Source organism: Marmota flaviventris, chromosome 4, assembly GCF_047511675.1.
Source record: "Marmota flaviventris isolate mMarFla1 chromosome 4, mMarFla1.hap1, whole genome shotgun sequence".
Lineage (NCBI taxonomy): Eukaryota > Metazoa > Chordata > Mammalia > Rodentia > Sciuridae > Marmota > Marmota flaviventris.
The window spans coordinates 136,601,888-136,629,784 of NC_092501.1; the positions used below are offsets into that span (position 1 = coordinate 136,601,888).

The 27,897-nt window shown below is 34.8% G+C and overlaps 1 protein-coding gene across 4 annotated transcripts in view; it reads right to left on the minus strand.

The window, feature by feature from the left end:
- Positions 1-27,897, minus strand: part of Nbea (neurobeachin) — a 639,704-nt gene that overhangs the window by 43,291 nt on the left and 568,516 nt on the right. For all 4 annotated transcript variants that reach the window (XM_071611544.1, XM_071611543.1, XM_071611542.1 and 1 more), the window contains exons 47-48: positions 19,472-19,624; positions 3,450-3,617 (exon numbers count right to left, since the gene is read on the minus strand). In XM_071611544.1, coding sequence (XP_071467645.1) covers positions 3,450-3,617; positions 19,472-19,624 — 321 coding nt within the window. The remainder of the gene's footprint in view (positions 1-3,449; positions 3,618-19,471; positions 19,625-27,897) is intronic.

Sequence of the window (27,897 nt, forward strand, 5' to 3'; positions counted from 1 at the left end):
ATGCTAATATTGCTAGCTATTTCTATTGGAAAGGCTAAGCTTAAAAAAGAAGGTAAGAAATAATGCACACATGGTGGGAGATAGAGGAATTGAGAGGGAGAGAATCACTTTGGTCTCAGACGATTAGGGAAGATGTCCAGGAAAAAATGGCACTTAGGAAGAGGTGTAAACTCCCTCTTATGAGGCTGAATAGGAAATTTCCATTCATCACTATTGCTTTTGGGCTTCATGATGAAACATCCTTGTCAGTGATTCTTAAACTTTCTTTGAGTCATGGCCCTCCCTAAGAGTTTAGTGAAAAATATCAAAGGAAATTCTCCCCAGAAAATGCTGCTGACAGTTAAAATAAAGGGGGCAGGGTTATGAAGCCTAAGCAACATATTCAAAGGTCTTAGCTAAGGACACACAATGCTTAGACATTAGGATGCTAATGAAGCCCTTTGTCACTTGGCCCAGCCTCATGCTTCAGATGAACAAACATCAAGTTCCTCTTCCATTCCATCTAGTCTCAGAAAACACAATCATATCCACCCTGATGTGCAAACTCAGAACCTACTAGTCACCCTGGAAACTCCCTCTTCTTCAATACCCCTCCATATCCAGACTGCCACTAAATCTTGTCCACTTTAATTATGGATCCTTACATCCATCTCCACTTCCTCTTCCAAGTTTCGATCTTCTTCTGTCAGGACAGCTTCCCTTGTATCCTGTCACTCTCACAGGTGTTCCCAGCTCCCTCCAATCTGGCCTCACCGCAGCAGGCCAAATGAACTTTTAAAACTGATCATATTGAACCATCTCATACTACTTCTCTCTCTTCCACAGCTTTCCAAGTAACCATGTTCTAATTAGTTAGCTAATATTAATATCAATGGGAATGTATTAGAAGAAGTAATGACGGGGAGTGGGAGAGAAGAAATTAACTCATATTCCTTAAAGTCATTTAATCTTTTATGTCTACACCATATTAAATGGTCCCTATTGGTTTTGAGGAGATTAAGTATCTTCTTAAGCATTCTTGAGTTGACACAAGCTCGGCAGGTGCTTGGGCCTGTTATGGCTGGGGAAAGAAGGTAATAGTATCCCAGGTGTGTGCTCCCTCACATCTAGTGTTCTAAGAGCTGTCCAGGTGAGGGATATGACAGAGGGACTCATAGGGCAAGAACACACATACCATAGTGTAATTCTGAGAATCTCTTTAATGGAACCTAGTGTCTGATAATTATATACTCAGAAGGAAAATGCTGGAAGGAGAAAGTGTCTTGGACTGAGGCACTACAGCTGACATTAGATGGTTTGCATCACTAGGAGGTAATAAGCAGGCATAACATAACTGTTCAGACATCTATGAAATAAATAAACATGTGGTTGAACCATTCCTACCCAACAGAAAAACTTAAAAGTATACATTTCATGTAATGTCTCATTAGGAAGTCCTGCAGATTGATGATTAAGGCCTATGAATAGTTAGATTTTCCACTGTGGAAAGCAATGGCGGTACTTTCTAGAAGCAGATATTTTTATAAGACTTAAATAACATAAACGATAGTCATATAAAGTCTCAGTTCTAATTTCAATTTCTTTCTATTCTTTCATTTCCTTTTTGCCCTCATTTAAATATGAAAAATCTGCTATTTTCTGTCAGTTTTAATGCTGCTTTATATTTTTATCATATTCAAGATGTGCAATATATCTGTATTTTGCCTAACAGGATTAACTTGCATCTTTCTTATTAAGGAGAGAACTTATAGGAGAAAATGATGTAATAAAATACAGAGAACCAAAAATGTCTATGATGTTTAAAAGTCAAAAACCAATTTGGACTTGGTCTTGGAATATATGAATAAGCTATTTCAACTATTTTCTGATTCTAAAAGGTGTTGGTTCTAAATGAATAATTCAGTTTATAAGAAATACATTTATATATAAATGTATATATATATATATATATATATATATATATATATATATATATATATATATATATACACACACACACATACACACAGGTAAGTATTAAGCAAATATATATAGTTAAAATAATAATTAAGCTAAAATTATCTTCCACTAACCAATCTGCAGTTTACACATGACTAGGGATACTAAGTTAGGTGTGTAGAGAAAATTCCCTATTTCACCACCCAGTTTCATAATACCTGGCTTCTCTCTCATTCAGTCATCCTCTAGCCCTAATCCCATTTCCTGTGCATACGATACAGTACAATAGTGCCTCTAATAACATCCTTGCAATGTGTTCTCTGAATATTCTGCCCTAAGGGTCCAATGATCTATGATCATGAGGCTCTTCCCTTCCCTTCCCTCTTCTATGCTTGCAGCCATACAAATGAAGTCATTTTAGTTTTATAGAGGTATATAGGAAATAACTATATGGATGCAAATTATTTTAGTAGGGCTTCATTTCCCACGTCTACATGTTTTCTACCTCTAACAACAACAACAACAACAACAACAAAACACCCCACACATTCCACTGGTTGGTGATGTAGAAAGGATGACTTGTTTTGCATACAGCAGATGGTGGATATTGGTAGGATGCAGGATTGGGATATTGCTTCCTTGTAGAAACACTTATGTAGCAGCTGTTTTATCTCCACTCTTTCTACCTATCTGAAATCATTTCATTCAAAGTGGAAGTGATTTAAATAATATTTTCCATTAATATTTTCACTAAAAATACTTACACACTACAAGTGTATACTTACATTATACACTTCCCAACTGTTCTCCATAAATATTTTAGGTTGAGAACATACAGGAATAAAAATCTAAAAATGCATCTATTTCATTGATATGTTTCTTTAAATGTTCTGTCTAGAAGATTGCAATTTTACTTTGATTTAAAAAACCCCACACTAGCAGGTTATTTTATTATGAACTGCCCATATTTACATATTTAAGCACATCATATGCATTAATAACAAACACACTTGATGCAGTAAGCATTTGTTCTTGTTTGTTTGTTTTTTGGTATTGGGGATTGAACCCAGGATGCTCAACACTGAGCAACATCCCCAGCCATTTTTTTTATATTTTATTTTGAGATAGGGTCTCATTAAGTTTCTTAGTGCCTTGTTAAGTTGCTGAGGCTGGCTTTGAACTTGAAATCCTCCTGCCTCAGCCTCCCCAGCGCTGGGATTACAGGTGTGCACCACCTTGCCTGGCTTGCAGTAGATATTCTAATGAAGATTCTGAAGTAAAATAAAATAAGGGTATGAGTGCAGTAAAAATGTATGCAAATCAAAGAAAGAAAATATGCTAGTTGCATTTCTTGTTTTTGACATATATCCATTTTTCTACTTTTGATAAGAACCTGAAATCTATGTATGGTAAAGAGTTGAAAAGAAATTAAGAGAGAAAAATATGCAAAATCAAATTTGTGCTTGAGAGATGCCAGAAATTTCCAGAAAATTTTGGGACTTGACACCTACCTCCCTGAGCACAGGATCAGTGATACTATCCAGGTTCACAGAGCCTTCATAGGTCAGGTAGTGAAAAACGTTGAGAGCACGGACTGCTTCTGGTCCTCGCTGTTTGTAGCCAAATATCAGGTCGATCCACTGATGGAGTTGGCAAGAAACAAATTCACTTTCCAGGGCCTGAAATGAGTCAAGAAAGAAATGACAGACAGCCCAAATTTAGCAAAATCTTAGATTTTTCCTTCTGTGAAACATTCTGTACAAATAAGAAGCATATACTCTTTATTCCTCTATTGATTTATATACATTTGATCTTCAATTCATAGAAATAGCAACTTTAATAAGACATAGGCCTAAATGGAAATTTTCTCTTTTTAAAATGTGTAACTTTCTCTTGGCTTCATTATGTATTCAATATGAATTTTAACATTAATTAGATTTCTTACAAACCTACTTATGTATAAAAGAAAAATAATTTGAAATAGTGTTTTTAATGCCATTTTACAATTGCATTTCTAATTTTTAAGCATTAGTTTGAAATTAAGCAATTTTATAAGAAACTTTAATATACACTTATTTTCCTCTCTGAAGTCCCCCATTACCTTTAAGATAACTAGAAAGAACCTTCCTTCTGCTGTGAATTAATTCAGTTATTGTAGAGTCTGGGAATCACTGGGCAATTTGGGATATTTGCCAGCTAGTGAGAAAAATGTAAACTACTAAGAGTCAATGACCATACTGAACTTCTAGAAAGAGCCAGGGGTGGGAGGGTGGGATTGGGAGGGGGAGAAAAACACTTTTACTTCATAAAAAACCTCTGGAGGTGTCCTTGGGGATCCTGACAGGGTGTCTTCTTCAGACCTGTGACATGAGCAGATGCATGGCTTACTATGTCTCTCACTTTACTGAGTTCATTCATCAACTTCTTATTGATTTAAAGAAGAAAGACACAGATTTCAACAAAAAAGTGTACATCTAGATTCCAAATTTCAGATATGTATAGCCATATAAAACTATTTTCTGAATTACAGCTGTCACTAAATATGTGAATGAAGTTATTCTCTGGTTGCATGTCCCTGAAACCAACTTGGAATTCACTTAATTCATGATTTCTTAAATTAAGCTTTTCAAAATTATATTCAATTTTAAAAATATGTTAAGTATTCTGAATAGTACTTTTCAATTTTTCTTGTGATCACATTAACTAGCAATTTATTCTCTTCAACCCCTTTCCTGATTCACTTCTTTTAAAATTTCTGCATAGTATTTTATTTATAACAATTATTGAGGGTGTTTCTCATTCAAAAATGTAAATAATTAGATTTTTATGAAAGGATAGAATTTCCTTAGTAAAACTAAACAGACTTTCTATATATCTCATGGATCTTTAATTAACAGTTCAGACTAGAACTAGGAAATGAGACAAAAATACATCAGAGAAGATGTTAGTTAAAATTCTATATTGGTTATGTTTATAATATCAGTTTGGTCAATTTGTATAAATTATTTGTAAAATTCAGTGTAATGAGTCAATTAAGGAAAAAATTCTTGATTATCAGTAATATTTTCAGGGCCTGGTGCAATAAGTGAATGGATAAAAAATTAATATATGTATTTTTCATTAGTGAGTAATTATTACCCAAATCCATTCACATGGATTGAGAACAGTTGTAGAATTATTATTTAAAAGAAGATTTTAACCAACATGAGTGGCTAAGCAGCAAGCATTTGAAATCAATCTCATAAGTAAAGGCCACCAAAGAAAGGCTTGATAAAATTTATCATTTTGTTATAGTAACACCATTATACATATTATAAAATGCCTAATACAATCATGAAAGGCAGAGGGAACGACTTTTCACTAAAAAGTTTTGGATTTTTAAAATGTGTTTATTCCCTTTTAGCTCAATTCCCTACTTTCATTTTTCTCCTCCACACAGGCAACAATCATTAACCTGTTCAGTGTTTCTCCTCCTGTTTGCATGTGCTCATATAAAGGATTACTTACTCTTTGTGCTCACGTGTTTTTGATCTATAAACACGGTCTAGGATTACAAATTTCATTTTTCCCTCTCTTTGCTCATTTATCATTGCTTTTATGATATTCCTATACCATTATGTGTGCAGCGAGTCACAAAACACCCCCAACAATGAGCATCAGGCTGCTTCCAACTCCTGATGACACAAGGCTGTGATCAATGCCTTATTTGAGGCTTTTAGAACCTCTGTTAGTATTTTCTTGGGGCTTATACACTGAATTATTACTGGTATATTACCACAATGGGTGTGCTCCCACTCCATCTCCCCAACTGCTCTGCAAAATGACTGCCCTGTTCCTACTTGCTCTGCAACACATGAAGTTTCTGCATGTCCACATTCACACTGACTCTTGGTATTAACCAGGTTTCTAATTTTGGCTGATGTAATAGATACAAAATATTATCTCATTGTTATTTTAATATGTGTTTCTCTGATTACTAACAAATTTGACATCATTTTATTATGCTTGTTGATCTTCTGAGTTTTCTCTTCTACACATTTTCTTTTCATTACCTTTGGCTCATTTTTAAAGTGGAGATTTCTGTCTTTATGTTGTCAATTTGCAAAATATTTTTTTGTATATTTTAGTCCCTTACTGATTTAAAACACTTCAAATGCATTTTCTATGTGTCACATGTTTATTAACTATCCATATTCTTTGCTGAATAGAAATTCCTAATTTGAAATAATTACATTATTTTAAAAATGTCATACTCTAAGAGTTTGTTTTGATGTTACAAGGTTAGATTTCCATCAGTCAGGTTTATTTTTATGGTTTTGTTATTCACATTTTAGTCTTTGATCCACCTAAACTCTACTTTCATTCATTAAAAAAGCACCCAGTATAATTCTGTTACAGTGAGTCATTTTTTCTAATACCATCTATCAAATACACATTCCTTTCTTCAGAGATGTGTGGTATCATGGTATCATCTTTAGTGTATATGTTTGAAATGATGATCCAAAACTAATATTCACAGATAATATGATAATTATCTCACAAAAGCTCAGTTCTAATCCATCCATCCTTCCCTTCCTCCTTCATTGCTTTCTTTCTTATCTTTTACTCTTCTATGTATTTTAATTTATTTTTTAGTTATAGTTGGACACAATATCTTTATTTTATTTTTATGTGGTGCTGAGGATTGAACCCAGGGCCTTGCACATGCTAGGCAAGTGCTCTGCCGCTGAGCCACAATCCACCCCCTCTTCTATGTATTTTTTACTCTATCTAGATGTGTGTGTGTTCAATTTTCTATACTCATTTCATATCTTAATTTATTTTTATTTCTTATATATCATAATAGCTGGCACATTTTATTCTTCCTTTTCCAGGATTAACTAGGTTGTTCATGGGCCTTATTCTTTCCTATAACTTTAATAATCAAATGTATAGATATATAAAATAATTTTGTTGATGTGCCAACCAATTAATAAATTAAGTTGGGAATACTGAGATTAGGTTTTCCCATCCAAGGTCCCAATATGTCTTTACTTATATATATATCAATCCCTAAACCCTATAGTCGAGTTAAAAATTGAAAGTTTCTCAAGAAAAATTGATTATTGTTGTTTTTAGTGTATTCCCAGATAGTTGATAAATTTTTATTTATTTTTAAATATTTATTTTTTAGGTATAGTTGGACACAATATCTTTATTTATTTTTATGTGGTGCTGAGGATTGAACCCAGGGTTTAGCATGTGCTAGGAGAGTACTCTACCACTGAGCTACAACTCCAGCCCCAAATTTTGATTTATTTTAAAAATTATATTTTATACTTGGTTATTGATAATGTAGGAAAAATGCTACTGATTTCTATAAGTTGAAATTATTTCTGGAAACTGTTATTGCTTATGTTTATAACTTTAGTTTTTCTTCTAGAATTGTTTTAAATCTCAGCAATTATTTATAATAGCAATGGTGATATGGGATAGCCTTGTCTTTTTCTTGATCTTAAGGTTAAAACCTATTTAGTCCTGATGCAAACACACACACACACACAATCTCTCTCTTTCTCTTTCTCTTTCTCTTCCTCTCTCTCTCTTAATATACTGATGCTATTTTACTTAGAATTTGCATTATGGCAATACATGAAATAGATTTCATTTCTTTTTTTCTCCTTTTAACTACTTTTGGAATCAAGATCCCGCTAATCTCCAACTTACATAAGAAATGAATTTATTTTCTCTTGAAAATTTGTTACAATTCACCTAAAAATAATATGACTATTGAATTTTCTGGTGGTATGGAAAAATTTTATGAAATTTATTTAGGCTTATAAGTCTCAGTGTTGACAATTTAATATTTTACTCAGTTGTTATTCAACTCAAGTTTTAAAACTAATTGGTTCATACATGTTCATAATAATCTTTAACTAAACTTAACAATATTACATCTGCAGTAATTTACCCTATTCTAGTTCAAACATTAGAGAGACAGCATGGTAATAGTTGCAGTTAAATAATTTTGCATGTTTTTTTTTCTGATAGTTTCAGTTAAATAATTTTGCATGTTTTTTTTCCTCTTTGGTTATAAAATTAATTAAGAAAGAAGGAGGTAGGAGGCTAAACAGATAAAGTTACAGATTCTATGTCTTGCTATTTAAAAAAAGAAAATTCAGTTTAGAATATTTAAAAGCTAAATCTAGTTCAAAGCTAAATGCATATCTAAAAATTGAATATTAACTATCACATAATTGAAGCACAATCACCCACCTAAAGCTAAAGAAGGACACTAGGGCTCTTTACTGCAGTATAAATAGTACTAATCTTTTACTAAATACATGACATCTGCTTGTTTGTTCATTTTAGTACTGTGTTTTCAGGAATGAACCCACTCTGGACTTTGAAATGAGAGATTTTAGTACTATACCAACTGTAAAAAATATAAAGAAATACTTGATTACTAAGCTATTAGTGTTATAATAGTCTTAATAGCTTTCTTTACCATCTACTTGCATATCTAAAGGCAAAAGCAATTGCTTTAAGCCCAGATAAACCAATTCCCAATCCATAACTCTACCCTGGGGATCTGGGAGGAAGGAAATAAAGACAGATACTAAAACCAGGGAGGATATCTCTTAGATGGATAATACTTACCTAATTCTAATTTCCATTTTGTCCCCTGGGTATTAGATGGTAGAGAATTCTTTCTCTAATAGGTTTGGGAAAAAGCCTCTCTGAAACTTATAAAAAGGAAAATAGGCTACTCATTAACTGTGAGGAGAGAATATTACTCCTGAATTCTTTTATTTAATACAGTTGAATTCCTACCTCTTATACACTAGGGCAATCTCATTCTTTTATCTTATAATCTCAAAATTCTGCTCTTGGTAATAAATGATTCTCTAAATAGAGTTGCATATATTCAAGGTGAAAATCAGGAAATCATGTTTCCATTGCTATGTGTCTATGAGGAAATAAACTGTAGGGACACCTGGGAGAAGAGAATTTCAAATACAGGAAACCACCATCCATCCATCCACTCATCCATCCACCCAACATGAAAATGGCAGTGCCATTCAGTGCCAGGCAGTGCTCTAGATCCTGAGAATAATATGATATGATCAGACAAAACCTCTGATCTCTGGGAGCACAGTTCATTATAATTCAAATAAGCTAGGTGAATGTAGTCTAATATTTTTTCTGTGCCAAATTACTGAGCACCTACCATATGTCAGACATTTGCCTTAGAGGATGTACACATAAATAAACATTCCAAAGTTCTCAAAAAGATCAGAGTCTTCTGGGGGTAAGCATATTTCATTATCTCTTCCTTCTGCTTAGAACTTCTGCCAAAGTGCTAAGTTGACAACAGGCACTGACCCTCTACACCCTCACTCTACCAGAACTTGCCAAAGCGTGGGGTGTCTACCTCTGCTGTGCTAACCTTGCCAATGCACACTCATCTCCCACTCTTTACCTTGCCTCTGTAAAATGAGAGAGATCTGAAGGGGAAGTCACTGGTGGGAAGTCACAGAGGGAGACTTGTAAGCTTGGACTTTACAATACGCCCAGAATGGATGAATTTCTTATGTCCTTCGCTGCTACCATCAGACCTAACAATACCTTCTCACAGATTCTGAGTCTACCCCTGTGCCTTGACCATTCATTCCCAACACTGCAGCCAAAGCTATCCTTTCAAAACAAAGGTATGATCATGTCACTTTTCTCTTCAAACCACTGTGATGACTCTTCACTTTACTCAGGGTAAAAAGGTGAAGTGCTTATGATGGCCTTCAAGTCATGCGATGAGCCCCTGTTATTGTGCTATGTGCCCATTTGCTCACTGCACCCTGACCCACTGGCCTCCTTGTCAACCACATTCCTACCACAGGGACTTGGCTCCAGCTGTTCCCTCTGCCTGCAGTGTTCTCTCCCCAACAGAGTCACTTGGCTCACTCCCTCACCTTCTTCAGGTCTTTGCTCAAATCTCATCTTCAAAGGAAGCAATGCTACCTCTGTCCCCATATTCCTGATCCCTTTATCGTGCAGTACTTCTTTTTAACCATAGCATTAGTCACTTTCTTTCTTTCCTTTTTCTTTTTGGTACCGGAGATTCAGTCCAGAGGCACTCAACCACTGAGCCACATCCCAGCCCTTTTTATTTTGAAACAGGGTCTCACTAAGTTGATTAGGGCCTTGCTAAGTTGCTTAGGCTGGCTTTGGATTTGTGATCCTCCTGCCTCAGCCTCCCTAGATGCTGGGATTTAGGCATGTGCCAGCATGCCAGGCTCATTGATCACTTTCTAAGGTACTAGATATTTTAGTTATTTATTTATTGTTTATTGTATCTCTTGATTGAAACTAAACTGAGTGTGGGCAGGTTTCCTTGTCTGTTCACTGATGTATTGCAAACATGAAAAAGGGTGCCTGGAACACTCAATAGTTATCTGTTGAATTGTAAGAACAATATCAGTGTTCTTTTTTAAACAAGGTGGGTTTTTTAAAACAGTAGAATATATTCCAAATTTCAAAATTTTATCTACGGCAAAAAACTTTTTCTTTGAAATATAAAAATTTCATGAAGTACATAATACTTAAAGCAAAAACACTGAGAATCAGTTTTCTTGCCTCAATACTCTGTGCATGTGCTGCAGTCTGTAAACACTTTGCACTTGGCCTAACGGCAAGTGCTGGGCTGAAGGCTGAATAAGATTATCAGTGCACATCCATGAGAGGCCTTTTGCTAAAACAAATTTTAAAAAGGGTAGATTATGATTGATGAACCCAGCATTAGGATAATGTTATCTGAGATATTTTCTATTTCAGTCCTTTGTCAGGAGGTCAGATTATAATCATGTTAGAACTGAACACAATGCTTTATTAATGTTTCATGAGTAAGTCAGTTGTAATCAGTCTAGCTTTGTGTGGATAAATTAAACCAATTCTTGATGTATAAACTCATTGCATTTAGAAGTTATTAAAATAAATATAGTATACTAAAAGTGACCATATCACTTTTCTGGGTTTTTTAATGAGACCACATTTTCAATTTCATAGTTTCTCAATGAAACAAAAATTCTTCTTATGTATTTATAAAGCATAAATAATTCCAACCAACTATATATGTTACTGTCCATAACTTCAACAACAACATTAACAATGACAATGGATTAAAAGAAATGCATCATTAAAAAAAATCAAAATACTATTTCATTGCTTAAAATAAGGAAGTAAAATCAGTTCACAGACAAGCAGTGGCTGCTACTACCAATGTATCGAATACCTGTTTGATGCAGCACAGTATAATGAAGCTGAGCATTTAATAATCAATGATACCATCCCTTTCATAATATTATTTTGTCTTCTTTGCCTTGGATTTCTTAATGACAGCTTAAAAGAAGGAGGAGGAAATGCTCATGGATACAGAATACTAATCCACACAAAGAGATAAAGGCTTTTTACTACCGTGAATGTCATTTCTTTGGGATATATGACATTTTCATTTTATACTTTAGGCTCATTACAAAGAACTCCTTCAAATAACTGAAGATAATCCCAGTCCAAATTATAAATATACTAGAGCAAATTTTCTCTAAACCTATTCATGAGAACTAAATCCTATATGAACTACCCAGACAGTATAAAGTTGGAAACTTTTAATGTTATAAAACAATATTAAAAAATGGTGGTTGTATTCATGAAATCTATTAAGAAGTGTTAAATGCTTCTATATTTTATACTAGTGTCTAAGCTTTGTATATTATAGAAATATACATAAAATATATATCACTTCAGCAAAAATTGAAAATATGTAGATCACTGGTTGGATTTACTAGTTTTAACCCAGATGTCTGACACAGTTTCTGCATGAGATCAGTATAACCATACCATCATAGGGTGAGAAAACTGATCACGAGCTAGAGCAGAGGAAAATGAAAAGACACTCTGAAGGAGAATGTGGAGTTGGAGAAAAGCAGTAAAGTAACACTGAGGAGCAGCTGCAGAGACACAGCACGTCTGTCTGATGTGACATCTTCTCGTATCTCTACGCTTGAAACTGTTCCTAGAGGCAGCACTTTGGGTTTTCTCTTTTGCTGTAATTCCAAACAAACAATGACTACCTTACTGGCTGCTAGTACATGTGGGAGTTTCCCTTTCTGTTCTGTAGGGTCCCTTCAAGTAAGATCTAAGAGAAGAACACAGAAAGAAGAAACACTTCTCAAGTACCCTTTAAGTGCTAGGCACTTCCTGCAGATGATTCATTTAACCTGGTACTGCTTCTGGGTGATGGAGAGCGAATACTGAGGGAGTTAAATATTTATTGACACAACTTACACAAATATTTATTTTTAAAGTCTTCTACTCCATGTAGTAAAGATTACTTCACAAGTCTTTCCAGATTTCACTAATAACAGAAATTTGGTTTAGGACAGAGAAGAACCTCATGCTCTGCTTCTTCCATTTCTTCATGAATACAAGTTGGAACTCATTACTTATAATAAAAATGCATTATTTATTTCAAAAAATACTTTATAATTTTCAGATATTAACAAGCTCCGATCTAAATTGCTGAGGCTGGCTTTGAACTTGTGATCCTTCTGCCTCAGCCTCTGGAACCTTTGGGATTACAGGAATGTGCCATTGTGCCTGCACCATCTCTAATAATTTAGTCAGTTGTGAAACTTAATTCTTTTGAATATGTGAGAACAAACCTTGAAGTGACTGTAACTTCTCTCAGTCATATGTTGTCCTTACAGTTGCTAGTACATTTCGGATGCCTGACTTGAGAAATAGGCATGTTTAGGAAACTATATAGCAAGGCTTATGTTTGAGAAGCATGTCATTTTGCTTTGTTTAAAATCTGCTCAGCAGTACTTCAGCTGTTAAAAAGATAAGATACGCAGGTACGAAGTATAACATGAGTCAGTTCTTGAATTGGTAATGTTAGAATCAGGACTAAATTGTTCTATCTGATTTAATTACAATTACCTGCAGCAATTATAAATAAAAATAATTTGTTATTCAAATTTTATGTACATGATTTTACTCTATTAAAGTAAGAGGGAAAAACTATTGAAAGCTTAAACTGTCTTAATGGTGTTATATCATTTCTTAGGATGTTCCTTTTGACAAATAATCTATTAATTCTCTTATTAAAATCCAAATGATATGAAACTGTTTGGTGGGAATCAGGTGTTTTAAAGGGATTTTGATGAACCTATGTGGTGCTCATATGAGTAATGAGATAGGCAGAGAGCCATTAATGAAAACCAAATTGTAAGTCTGGGTCACAATTAGGTGTCTGGAACACATCCATGCCCACAGATGGTTTACAAATGTCAAACAGGTTCTGTTCCAAAGTTCCCTTATAACTTGGTGATTGAAACACGTATTGTAGTAGAAATAGTATTATTCAAATGGATTGGTTTTCAAGTCAATCTATAAAGCTGTAAGTAATTGAAAATGCAGGTGAAGTTTTAAAAGCTACATATGGGTCTGGGGAATGCTGCATTCACAGTTGCAATCTGCGATGCCAGGCGCAGCCAGCTAGAAAGCATCTGGGTTCAGACCATCCACCAGCCACTTTGGCTTTCTGGGCTTCAGCCTCCTCATTCAAGTAAAAGGTCCCTTTCAGCTGTAAAATCCTGTGATTCCTCCATTTGTAAAAGTCAAGGAAACACCCCTCCTCTCACACTTTTCACTCACTAAACTAGAAGCCAAGATTTTCCTAGCTGTGAAAGGAAATCTAACAGTGTGAAGCTAGCAGATGACAAAGGTAAAAATGGGGGCCACTTGTCAGGTGTGAAGAGCCCCAGGTGTTGGACCATGCTATTGGTCTAGGGCCACTTCCCACTCATCTCTCTTTTCTTCCATTCACCCCATGGAACTAGCTTCTGGCTTCCTTCCCTTCTCTTTCGCCCTCTATCTCTACAGCTACTCTGGCCACTACTTATTTCTCCTGGAGATAGTGTATAAGAACACTGCTGCTTTGCTAAGTAGATGGAATGTGGTAAGTTAAATTACCTCACTGGGTTTCAGGTTATATTTTCCTCAGAAGGTTTTTTTGAGGATTATAATAATGATGCACCAATGTTCTGGCACAGTGTCTGGCAAAGAATTAAAAATCAAAAATGGCCTAGCAATAAGCACTATTGTCATTATTTTATCTTGGTCAACTTTTATGTTGAGATGACTTGAGACAACCACTGTGGTATGACATAAAGTGACTAAGATTAAGGTGTCCATCCTGATTTGCAGCAGTTGTCAGCAGCAAGTCTTGGATTGAGGGAAATATAAAAACAATTGTCAGCAGCTGCGCCAGGGAGCCAGCTGGCTGTTGGTAAGAAGAGGTGTAAGCTGCATACTGTCTGTAGAAACATTTCATTTACTAAAGGCAGAGTTTTGTCACTTCATCTTTCAGTACGTAATTCGCAAACCTGGAATCCATCAGACAATGGTCAAATGAAACCCAGGTAGAAGCTAAAGTCACTTTCTAGCAGAGTTAAAAAGTTAACATTTCCTCTAGGGCCTTGCTCAGCACTTGACTGATTCTTCATCATAAAGCACTGATAAGTAGAGTTATTTGGTTTTATAGCTTGGAAGAACTCATAAGCAGCAAACTATAACCAGTATGTTGTTAAATGGAGCTACGGGGATACTGACAATCTGAAAAAGAAAAACAGATCTGAAGTTCTATCACTTTATAAAATAATAATAGGTATTTAGGATAATAAACTTGATTTAAGAGAAGAATTCAGTTTTATCCATTGTATATGAGGGTAAGGAACCAGGTGATCAACTTTAGAAAGATAATCATAATAGTGCTTCAAAAAGATCTCACTTGGGGCTAGGGTTGTAGCTCAGTGGTAGAGTGCTTGCCTAGCACGTGTGAGGCACTGACTTCAATCCTCAGCACCACATAAAATTAAATCAATTTTAAGAAGTTATTTTAAAAATCTCACTTATAGAAAACCCAGAAACATCATTTATTTGGCAATTTTATATAGTTGGATTGCATTCACATCCAACATTCTAGTTCAATGAAACATTGTAATTTTTTCTACAGATATAGTCAAGAATGTATGATCTTTCTTATTTACTTTATGCCAATACTAATTTTATAATGGTTTCTCATCCATAATAATTAATAACTGTTTCTACATTAAAAAAAAAAATCTGTGTATGATGCTGCCCTGGGGCTTGGTTTGTAGAAGCATGACTGCCTTTTCTATTTCAATTAGGTTTATCAGTAATAAAATTATTAATTCTTTGAGCACATAAACTTCTTTGATTAATGAAGAACACAGGTTGTGTCTATAATAAATCACTTCTTATTGCTTTATTAAGATATATCTAAAATGTTCTAGCATCTAATTAAAACATGAAGAGATGCTCAACATCATTGTCATTAAAGAAATGTAAATTAAAATTGTAATAAGATATTATTTCATGTCCACCAGAATGGCGGTAATAAAAATATTTAGGTAATAACAAGTGATGGTGAGAATATGGATGAACTAGAATGGTCATACACTGTACATGGGCATATAAAGTAACAGTTACTTTGGAAAACACTTTGGTGGTTTCCTAAATAGTTAAATGTACTACATGAGTCAGCTATTCCATTCCATTCCATTCCATATACACCAAATAAATGAAAACCTGTATTCATACAGAAACTTTTATGTGAATGTTCATAGCAGCATTAATCATAATAGCTCCAAAGAGGAAACAACTCAAATGTTCATCTACTAATGAATGAATTAACAATATGTGATATTCCCTACAATGAAATACTATTGCACAAAAAGTAGAACAAAGAACTGATACATGATATAAGATGGATGGGTCTCAAAGACTATGCTCAGTGAAAGAAGCCAAACCAAAAGGAAGACATTGTCTGGTTCTTTTTGTATGAAATATTCACAGTAGATTACTGGTTGCTTGCAGTTGGAGTTGGGTGTGAGATTGCTTTGGGGTGATGGGATACTGTAAAATTAGGCTGTGGTGATAGTCTTACATCTCTACAAAATTACTGAAAAGTAATTAAATTGTATATTGAAAACAAGTGAATTTTGTGATATGAATGCTATCTTAATACAGTTGTTAAAAATATCCTGACATGGGCTGGGGATGTGGCTCAAGTGGTAGTGTGCTCGCCTAGCATGCGTGCGGCGCTGGGTTTGATCCTCAGGACCACATACAAATAAAGATGTTGTGTCCGCCGAAAACTGAAAAATAAATATTAAAAAATTCTCTCTCTCTATCTCTAAAAAAAAATCCTGACATCATAATACAACAGCAAGAGAATGACTGTTACTTTTATCAGCAATTTGTTCCTTTTTGTTGCTAGCTCATGCTCCATTACATGGCTGTCCCACAGTTTGTTTATTCATTTACCAGGTGAGGAACATCTAAGTAGATTTTGGGTTCTGATGAAAATGAATAAGCCACTATAAACTTTCATCCACTTTTAGAATATAGTAAATTTTCATTTTCTCTTGGGGCAATACTGAGTAGAGGGATTGTGGGTTATATGGTAAGTATTTTTTACAAGAAACTATCAAACTGTTTTCTGCCAGCAAGGTCTGTGTGTCTCTGTTGCTGTGCATCTTCACCAGTGCTTGCAATGTCAAGTGCTTTTTTTTTTTTTTTTTAAACCATGCTAATATGTAGTGGTATCTCACTGTGATTTTAATTAGATTAATTGATTTTATTTTTGGATTAGTTTTTGATATGGCACATCCTTTCATGTGCTTATCTGTCCTCTGTACATCCTTTTGTTAAAAATATTTTCCTTTTATAAAAACTATTTTTCTAATGATTATTTTCTTTTTGATTTTATATATAATAAATGCTCTTCATATATGTTAGATTTAGTCTTTTATTGGATGTGTTTTTAAAAATATTTTCCTAGTCTCTGGTATATCTTTCAATGCTTTTAAGTAGCATTATACAAAGAAAAAAATTTAATAAAGTCCATTTATCAATGTTTTCATTTATGACTTATATTTTCTTGTCATATCTAAGACATCTTTGCCTAAGGATGTACAAGGTCACAAAGACTATCTCCTCTGTGTTTTCTTCTAGAAGTTTTATAGACTTAGGTTTTATATTTAGGTCCAATGATCCATTTTGAGTTAATTTTTTTATACGGAGTGAGGGAAGGACAAAGGTATCCATCCCTTTTTTACATACAGATATGCAGCTTTTCCAGGACTGGTTGCTGAATGTCAATTTTGCCTTAAAGCCTTGATTTGCTATTTTTATTATTCAAGTAAATTAATGAATAGATTAAAAAGCGGAGAAGAAAGTGAGCTATAGGCATAGAGGATGATGAGGAGGATTCATTCATTTTGACTGATTTGGACCAAACTGTTCTATATACTGACACATATGAGATTATTACCAACATGACTCATTCATTCACTCAATGTTACAGTTTGGATCTGGACTATCCAACAAAAACTCACATGTTGAAAGCTTGGTCCCCAGTGCAGAAATACTCGGAGGTGGAGCTTTTAGACAATAATTGGGTCATGAGGCACCTGATTTCACCACTGAATCAATAGCTGAATGGAGGAGGTAAGACAGTTGGAGGAAGGCTAAACTATTCTGGGATACTAGTATAAGTCCTAAAAAGGTTTATCATGTCTCCTAACCCTTTTTCCTTCTCTCTGTTGCTTAGTGAGCAGTTTTCCTCTGCTATGCCATCCTGACATGGTGTTCTGTCTCACCTTAAGCCCAGAGGGATGCAACTGGACACCATTGACTGACTCCTCTGAAATGGTGAGCTAAACTAAATCTTCCCTTCTCTAAGTTGTTCCTGTCAAGTTTTGATCACAGAGACAAAAGCTGACTTACACACTCAGCAAATGTTTACTAATCAACTGTTATGTAAAACAGGCACAATTCTGGGCTCTGGAGTTCTGGGATCTAGGGTTGAATTGGTAGATCTGGTACCCTTACATGGATATTATAGCAAATATTCAAGTATGAAAGGATAATGTGGTAGCATATGACCCCAATTCTAATAGAAAATAGAGATTTTTAGAAGTATGAGTTACTGAAGTATAAATCCTTCATATTAAACACATAAATTGAAGCAATAATCTATTGTTCAAGCAGACAGTGTGAAATAACTCCAAATATCTGAAAGTGCCAATTTACAGATTGAGAAGTGAGAGGGAATATACATAAAATTTATGCAATACATGAGATTACCTCAAAATGGGGATACCAAACTGTAGATATGGTACTTTTAAAGACGGGGCTATTTATATCAGCAACAACTTTGTAAAATAAAGTATATTAAAAGTAGAATATTAGATACAGAAAATAGAGCTTCAAAATAGAAAGGAAAATATGACCAACAATAAAGTACAAAAAATGTGATATAATGTTGGAGAAGGGGGCAGAGAATATATATGTATAATTCTGTTAATGTAAAATGTCCAGAAAAGGCATAGAGATTGAAAGAAAGTAGAGATAGAAAGTAGATTAGTAGTTGCTTAGGGCTGCCTGAGGGGATGAGGAAGTTAGAGAGAACAGGGTGAAATGCTAACAGATCTGAAGTTTCTTTATGGAGTGATTACAATGCTCTAAAATTGCTGTGGTAAGGGTTGTACAACTCTGTGAATGGGTTAAAATCCATTGATTTTTTTCGGTGGGTAAATTATATGGTATGTGAATTATTTCAATAAAGCACTTACAAAAAGGGATTAAGGCTATGTGAGTCCCATTACAATATGTTAAACATATTTCAATTCTGAATCAAAATAAACTATAAAAGCAAAATAAAATGGATTTATGAGACAGTTGGAAAAACTTGGGAGTGAAATAGGATTAAAGACATATTTTAGGTCATTGGTTTTACTGGTATAATTCCTCAAATGACCATGAATAATAGTACAGGAGAGGGGGTGTTTTTTAAGTGGCTCGTTTCCATGTACCATAACCACACTGGGTAAAAATATATTGAAATCTATAAAATTTCCACATGCAAACATTCTATTTACACATTTCTTATTTGAACACCCAGACATCTGTCATACAGAGTAAAAAGAATGTTTATGAGATGGGTGTTCTCTTACAGCCAAGCATATTACATCATAAGGTATGTGTTTCACAGCTTAAATTTCCTATATATAAATATGCTCCAAATGTAATTTTTCTTGTTTTAAATATTTTTACATGTGAGAAAATGTACGGGTATGCTGGCTACAGTAGATGAAAATGAGAAATGGGCATGTATTTTAAGAACTCTGTAATATGTAATATTAGTCAACAGATGTTCATCTGATTGCATTCTCCTAAGGGAGTAAATATAACTGAATTGCCATTCCTTGATTAGTTCTCATGAAAGGAAATCCACTCAACAACAAAGAACACTGTCAGAAGACCACAGTAATATGTTTGCTTGCTTTATTTTTTTTTAATTCTAATCTTAAATTTTAGATGTTAAGTGGCAATCTGTAATAGTTACAAACAAAACTATGGAATATTTTAACTTCCTGATGATTGCTCAAACAAAACCCAAACCTCTTACCATCCTGTTGATCCGTACAAAGTCTTCAGGTTTTTTTGCCCAAGGGGGAAGATCAACATCATTTACCACTACTTCATCTTCTCTGACACCAAGATTATATCCATTACTGTTGACAAACATTTCTGGTAGGTAGTAGAACTCTGGAATCAGTTCCTGCCAGGATTAAAAAATATAGCATATTAAACCATTGTATAAAAAGCAGTTTAAGAAATCTATTACCTTATCACTTACTAACTATAAATGGAATTAAATACTTTCTTTACCTAATGGCAAGATTTTAGTCCTTATAGTCTTCATTTTATTTAAGAGTCTGAGAATATTAAACATTTCTCTTGAATAATTTTTGATTATAATGTGCAATATTTTAAAATATCACCCATTTTCAATTTTATTTTGTCACAAATTAATTAAGAGAAACAGGCATATAAATTAATAATGGTTCATAAGACATTAGTGAACAAATATGTAAAGCTACATTGACCAGTGTAGGTACTTAAACAACTTTTAAGTCTTAATGAATTATCCCCAAGTTAAAAGAATCACACAATATTTTCTACTTTTTAATTTTTTTTAAACCACACTGGTAATTACTAGACATGATGTTTATAAGGAGATTCATAGCTTTATTTTTTGACTTGACCAAATTCTTTCTTTTCTTTCTTTCTGCAGTGCTGGGGATGAAACCCAAGGTTCTTGCACATACTAGGCAAATGCTTTGCCACTGAGCTATACCCTAACCCCAAATAAAGTAGTTACTTATACATATCACTGAAGGTAGTGAAGAGATGATATGTAATATTGTAATCAGTTTTAAAGATTTAGTGTATGCCACTGGAATGTAGGTTATTAAAAATTGGATGCAAAGATAACTTATGTGTGGTTCATTATATCTAAATGAGGTTTTATGTTACCTTATAAAAAATCTGATATAGAAAAAAAATGATTCTAAGACCCTAAAATTTTTTACTTTTATGTAAGTAGGATAAAATGAAAAACAAAATAAAACAACTGTAGTTTTTATGTACACCATCAATATAATCTTTTTTAAAATGTCAAGATAAGGGTTAAATTAACTTTCAATTGCACTGTGAAAAGCATACGGCATTTATTCATGTAATCTGATCAACACTGATGGGCATAGCACCTGAAATTGAATCTCACTGTGGTCTTCTCTAGGGATGTACAGAAAAAAAAATTTAAAAACACCAGGCACTGAGACCTTCAAATAAATTGCGTCCTCAATTTTCTAAGAAAAGCACAAAAGAAAGTTTTTCCTCCATGGGTTCTCCCATTAAAACCAACATATATGTTACAGTACAAGTGGGTACTTACATCAGTAATGTTCTGTGTGAATTTGATCATGATCCCTTCTTACCATAATTGTGAACCATAAGAAAAGTATAATTGTGTTTATTTTCTCTAGCATTGTGGTATCATAAACAGGTTTATATAAACAGGTTTTCTGGATAAATGGAGACTAGTATTTTAAGAATCAGAATTTTCTTCTAAATAAAATATTTAAATAGAAATCTTTCTAAAATCTTTTACACAAATTCCCTTTCATTTACTTATTCACAAAGAAAAGGTTTGAGTTCCAGACACTGTGAAGGGTACTCAAAACAAAAATGGATAAGTGATGGCCCTCATATCAGGTAACTCAAAGCATAAAGGGGTGATGTATAAATAGGTGGTTATAATGTACAGCAATAACAGCTGTGGAAGGAGTAGGCAAAGAGGAGCAGGGAACCAATTGAGTCATTTGAGCAGATCATGGCTAAGATGAGATCAGGGGAAGAGGCACAGGGGACTCTCAGGGAGCACCATCGAGGAGTGGTAAGAAAGTGAGTAGGGTGGAGGATAGGAAATATGGGTGGGTCGATCTGGACGAGGAGAGGAGATGGTAGGAGTTTTAGGGAAGACGATGAGGAAGTTTTGTAAAGGCTAGGCTATTTGGATTTCATCTTACAGACAACCAACATTTTAAAGAAGTTATTGTTTTACAAGAAGACACTGGGTGACAAAGTAGAAGGTGTACTGAAAAGGAGGGAGACTGTCCCTGTGGGGAAGAGGGAAGGGAGAGGGGCTGCTGTGAGGTGTGGAGTTAGAGGATATATGTGCTCTCTGTCAAGGGGCAAGGATCTTCAACAGAGCTACCAGTCAGCCAGGGGGGATGGAGAAGGTCAGGGGCCCCAGCATACCCAGAAAGTGAGGGAATTAGATGGCTCATGCTGAGGGGAAAATATATGCTCAGGATCAACTATGTAGGAGATGTCCACACCACAATGAACTGTGTGGAAAAGGGGGTACAGTGAAATTAATATAAGTGAAGAACATTTTCAATGGCCTGAATGTGGAAGGGGAAGGGAGAAGGGGCTTAAAGAAAAGCTATAAGGTAAACAAACCTGCTTATTGCCAATAATGAGAGGGCTTAATTGAAGAATAGGACAGGGGTTAAAGTGTGCTTCAGCAATACTCTATCAGCAACGATTATAATGTGCTTGATTTCCCAGCAGGGCAAGCGTGGCAGTGTAAGTCAGTCACTGAAGGATCAATCTGGTAAAAGTGTATGATCACTGATTAGAAGGTAGAAGTAAGAAATCACTCTTTCCTGAGGTATTTGTACCCAATAAGAAATGCATAATTATCATCTTATAATTTCGAAGTATTCATATAAAACAAAGTTTTCTTCTGATCTTACTCCCACTCTTCAGAGAAAATTAGTAAATGGTGTAGAGAAGGCAAGGACCAATGACTTTTGCACATGACCGACTCTTAATATGACGCTGAATTACATTAACATCCTGAAAGGGACAAAAGGGGGAAAGACAGGTACACTCAAGCTGCTGCTTAACTTGGAGGGGAACTATACATAATAGACTCACATAAGTCAGGGATTGTCCTTATTGCCTTTCTTCAGTTATCTGTGCTCATGTCCTATGATAAAAAGAGGCAATAGGCTTTCTGGAGGACAGAGAAGGATATACATCCATAGCATGGATTTAGTTCATTTAAACAGCCCAAAGAGTCTCAATTTATCTTCTACCAACTTGGTACTATATATTTTTCACTTAGTATTTCCCATTCTTTCCTGTGTTGCAGGATCAGGTGTTTATTATTAACCTACTTAATATAAACCTTATAAACCTACTTAAAACTATAATATAGTTTTACTGAATGACATTATGTTAAATTCATGAAGGCACAAAAACATAGGATTTAATATCAACAATATTTCAGACAAAAGCAAAATTCCAAGCCTTATTTTGTGAGGTTTGTATTTTGTTGAATCCTTCCCAGCTCCTGGTGCTCTATTTCCCACGTAGAAGGTGCTCATTAAATATTAAACTGCTGAAGATATTAGATGAAGTTATTTTAATATCACCAGAACTCTTCTGGGGAAAGTATGTATGGCTGGAAGAATGCCTCAAGATACGAGAAGAGGCAATGAAGAACTTTATTAAATACAAGAAGAACAAACCTGGAAACAAAATCTCCACTTTTGGAGGGGAAATTTTGCAGTTTGAAAAATGTTACCTTGCTTATTGTATCTGTGTTAAAAAGGTTCTAAAGTGTTAAAGAGATCAATTTAAATACAGATAAGAACTGGCCCCAGTCAGAGTCTCCCTGGATGTTCCTCTGGAGCACCCATCCCTTGCAGTTCTAAATCTCCACCAGGCACATCTTTCTCAGCCTCACTTTGTTCTCCTTGGTGATGGGCAGCTTTTAGTGCTCTTCTTTCTTCACTGTTTACATTAAAATGAAATAGGTCTTACTTCGGTCACTTCAGGAGTTTGGGAACAATTTTTCTGGCAATTTTAAAATCAACTTTTTCCTTTTCTCTCTCCCTTCCTTCTCTTCCTTTCCTTCTCTTCCCTTTTTTCCCCTTTCCCCTTCCTCCCTTCCTTCTCTTTCCTTTGAGTGGGGGGACAGGTGGTGCTAGGAATTGAACCCAGGGCCTCACACATGCTGAACATGCATTCTACCACTGAGTTACATCCCAAACCCTAAGAAACCAAGCTTGGGACTCCTTAAGCCTACGTTCCCTTCTCTTCTATTGTGATTTTTTGAAAAAATGTATTTGTTCTTTCTAGTTATACATGACAATAGAGTTCTATTGTGATTTTAAAAGTAGCAACTCAGGAAGGAAATGGGTGGGGGAGAGGCAAGAAAGGGAGGGAAATAGGGGGTGGGGGGTGGGAGGTGAATATGAATATGATCAAAGTATGTTATATAGCAAAATGAAACCCATTATTCTATATAATTAATATGAATTAATAAAAAATAAAGTAGCAATCCAATCATACATGACTTTACTTTGGTTTAGCTTTCTGTATGACAATTATTATTATTTTAGTATTTAGGAATGTTTACATGTTCCACAATAATAAAAATTCCAGGATGAATTGTCTATTTTGTTCACCTGTTACTTGTTGCAACTCATTTGCTAAAAAAATGGTGCCTGACTCATGATACATACTCCACAAATATTTGTGAAATTAAAAATGAAGCAAGTATTGCTATGTTTACTGTGTCTTGAGTTTTAGGCATAAAATACTGATAAAAATATTGAAGGCCCTGTTTTTCACATTGCATTTTTAAGACAGGAGAATCTTGGGCTGTCAATTAGTTGAAGAGGCTGGATACGCAGCAGTTTGGGGATGGTTCCTTCTTCTACCTTCTGATGCTACTTTATGTGTGTCAGAATCAAAGAGATGTGACTTTAAGTGCAGACTTCCTGCTACCTTGGACAAGTTTCTTAATCTTAAAAGTCAGTGTCTTTTTCAAAATGGTGATGATGCAATGGAATTTTATTCAACCATAAAGAAGAATGAGACTTGTGCTTTCTGCTAAGGAAATTTCCAGGAAGAATGGTAAAAGTGACTAGTGGTTTCTGTTAATGGTGTATGGATATGGTATTGAAAGACAGGATGTGATAAGAAAGAAACTATGAAGTTTTGAAGCAATAATATTAGGAAATACAAGGGCTTAGGACAATCTCTTCAGATGGCAAAAGATGCTCAAAATAAGATACAGGTTGGGGACAAGAATCAATTGAAGATGTTGCAAATAAAATAAAACCATAGGGTGAAGCTTAAGAACAGGTGTGCCCTGTGCCTACTAGAAGAAAAAGTAAGCCAATTCTCCATAATGTCGGTTTAGGAACTGAATTCCTCAACAAGACTCCTTAAACACAAGAAGTAAAATCAAGAATCAATAAATGGGAAATACTTCACTGGAGGTAGGGCATTTGAGCAGATTATGGCTAAGATGAAGAACAGGGGAAGAGGAAAAGATAGAATGAATCAGACATAACTTTCCTATGTTCATATATGAATGCACAACCAACGTAATTCCACATCATGTTCAACCACAAAAATGGGAATTTACACTCTATGCATATGATATGCCAAAATACATTCTACTGTCCTATATGACTAAAAAGAACAAATAAAAACAATAAAAAAAGGAATATGGTGTAGCTGAAAATCCCCCTTATAAAATCTCAGCAAAATTTAGGGTAGTGTTTTACCGACTTACATAGCTAAAAGATTCTAAGAATTATAAGAGTATTATAAATAATATTCAAATTTATAGCCTGAAACAGAGAGTATCCTGTCTCAAAACGATTTGCATGATTTTTTTTCTAGTAGAGAATTATAATTTAGTATGCATGAAGGGCACCTACTTTTCTAATTTCTGGACCAACTTAGGTAAAAGAGGCCTTGGCTTACCTTTCTATGTCAAGAAGCAAGTGAGAAAGCTACTCAGTTACAAGTAAGAACTACTCATTTTGAAAGAGGGAATGATTTAGAGGGCAAAGCTTAAGGACCCAGAGGTAACTAAGAGTCATGGAGAGCAGTGACTGGGGAACCATGCCCAGATAGCAGTACCAAGCCCTAATCCAGTACAGTCTCTGCCTCTGAAGCTGACCCCATGTGCCTAGCTGTATTTCAGAATTGCTACAAATCAGCAGGTGCCTTCCACAATCTCCCCTCTTTGAACAGCTTGTCTACTGAGATTCCCCTGTTGCTGTCTTAGGACTGTATGCTGAGTGTACTTGTTCTTTTTTGGTTTCCAGGTCTCCAAATTAGGAATGGTTGTGTCTTATCCATATCCGGACCTGGCATAGATCATAACATACTAGATTCTGATACAACACTGGAATGAAACTTGTGGGGAAAAAGTTGAATATATTTTACATGGAGGAAGGATGCAAATTGTGACAGGATAGAAGACCACAACAGACTGTTTCCAAAGATGGCCACAAGAATCCCTCTAGCTTCCATGTCTTTTTGAAATGTGACTTTGCTGATTGTTTCATCAGGAAGTGGAGTCCCCTTCTCTTCCTCCTCAATCCGTCTTGTCCTATGACTTGCTTTGACCAAAAGAATGCTGTGGAGGAAATACTGTGTGACTTCTATGCAGACATTAATTGGTCTTGCAGCTCTCTCTTTCTCTCTCTCTCTTATCATATTGGTAGCTAGCTACCAGGGCAAAGTATGGTTTTAGTTATACATGACAATAGCATTCTATTGTGATTTTAAAAGATCTTGCTAGAAATCCCATGGAAAGACAAATAGCACTAGTCAGCCCTACACTGTTCTAGCCAGCATGCTAAGGTGCCAGACAAGTAAATGGAATCATTTTGAACTTTCCAGTTCTAGATTGGATGCCTGGCTAACCCAACAGAGACCAGACAAGCTGTATCTGCTGAGTCCTGATCCAACTGCAGAACTGTGAGGATATAAATTATTATTATTATTATTTTTAAGATACTATGTTTTGTTTTTAAGATACTATGTTAGTTATTCAATAATAAATGACTAGACTATTACTTGACCAGTCACTTACTCAAAAACAGTCAAAATGGCTGGATATGATTATACTGTCATGCTGAGAATGAAAACAGCTTGCCATCCAGTGGACAAAGCACTGGAAATAACTGAGAAGACAAAATGCTGGTCTGGCTTCCTTATCACCTGCCTACTTGTGGGCTCAGATAAGTCACTTGAGCTCTGGGAACCTCCTTTAAAGAACAGGGACTGCATTTGAGGACTGTATCAAATCGTTGTACCAACAATAAAGCATGTTTGAAAAATGTTAAGTATTATTCAAAAGGAATGAGGGCCACTATTATAACTTGTGAGTGTGCTCCTATCACAGGCACATTAGACACTGGCTTGCCTACTGAAGACAACTGCTGTTGTGCTTACTCTCTTCCCATTGAGACATTGCCGTTAATCAGCTTCTCCTAAGGAAAAGGGTCCAAGTAGTTTAAAATTTTCTAAATGAAAAACTGCAGAAAGACGCAGAGTATTATTACAGAAATGGCAAAATGAATATTGTAACAGGCATTTTGTGTCTGCAAATGTGATTTCTAGTTTATTTTAACAGCTATACTAAAACCCTACGGTACAGTTAATAGTATTATATGCGTTCTGTCAAAAAATAAGAAAATATCCTCAAATACAATTTCTAATTTATAAGCTTATGACAAGTTCAAGCTGCTGAGAAACTGACTTGAAAGTATGCCTTAGAATGATAGAAGACCACTATTAACACTATCATAATTGTATACCTATTGCATCAAATCTGACATTTCAGCTTAATATATTTCGCTGAGAGAGCATACCATTTTATGGCTTCCTAGTGAAATCAAATCCAACCCAGACGTTTTCACTTTTCTAATATAATTCACTGCAAGGTTTTAAAGCTGCCATCTCTTTTCTTCCCCCCTTTTCAAAAGATTGATGTCTGGGTATTCGTTAATTCCATGAGAGCTCATAATGGGTCACTGAGTCAGTGGTGAGCACCTCCATTAACTGCATTAATTTACACTATGTCACCTTAATGACGTTTTGTCACAGCTACCTTTTCTGACATCTACATAGCTAATCAAAAAGTAATATAACAACTTTTGAAGGCATTAAGGGAAATTAGTATAAGAACTTTTGTAAGGTACATGTCATTGCCAGAACTACCATCTAGAGGAAAGAAATAGAAAAAATAAAAATAACGTAAAAACTAACTGGCTTCACTCAACTCTGGAGACCTCTCTCCTGAGGGGTCACTTCAGCAGCACTCTTTCTTCCCCAGCTTGTGTTCATTAGCACAGGAAGAGACTGACATTAATAGAGAGAGACAGAATAAAACCATCTACTGCATTCTGGTTCTCTCCCACAGGATTGTCTAAGTTAGTAGATATTGCAGAGATATTTACTTTTCTTCTCTGGAAATGAAAATATATTTTCTTAAAAATATATGAAATGCTATATTATAGCTTTGGGATAGGAAATAAAAAGCTTAGGTTTTAACACACAGTAAAATGATTCATGTTTTTTGAGACATTCTTCTCTAGTAAATTAGTAATTATCTTAGAATGAAATAATACTATATACTTTAAATCAATATGTGTAATCACAAAT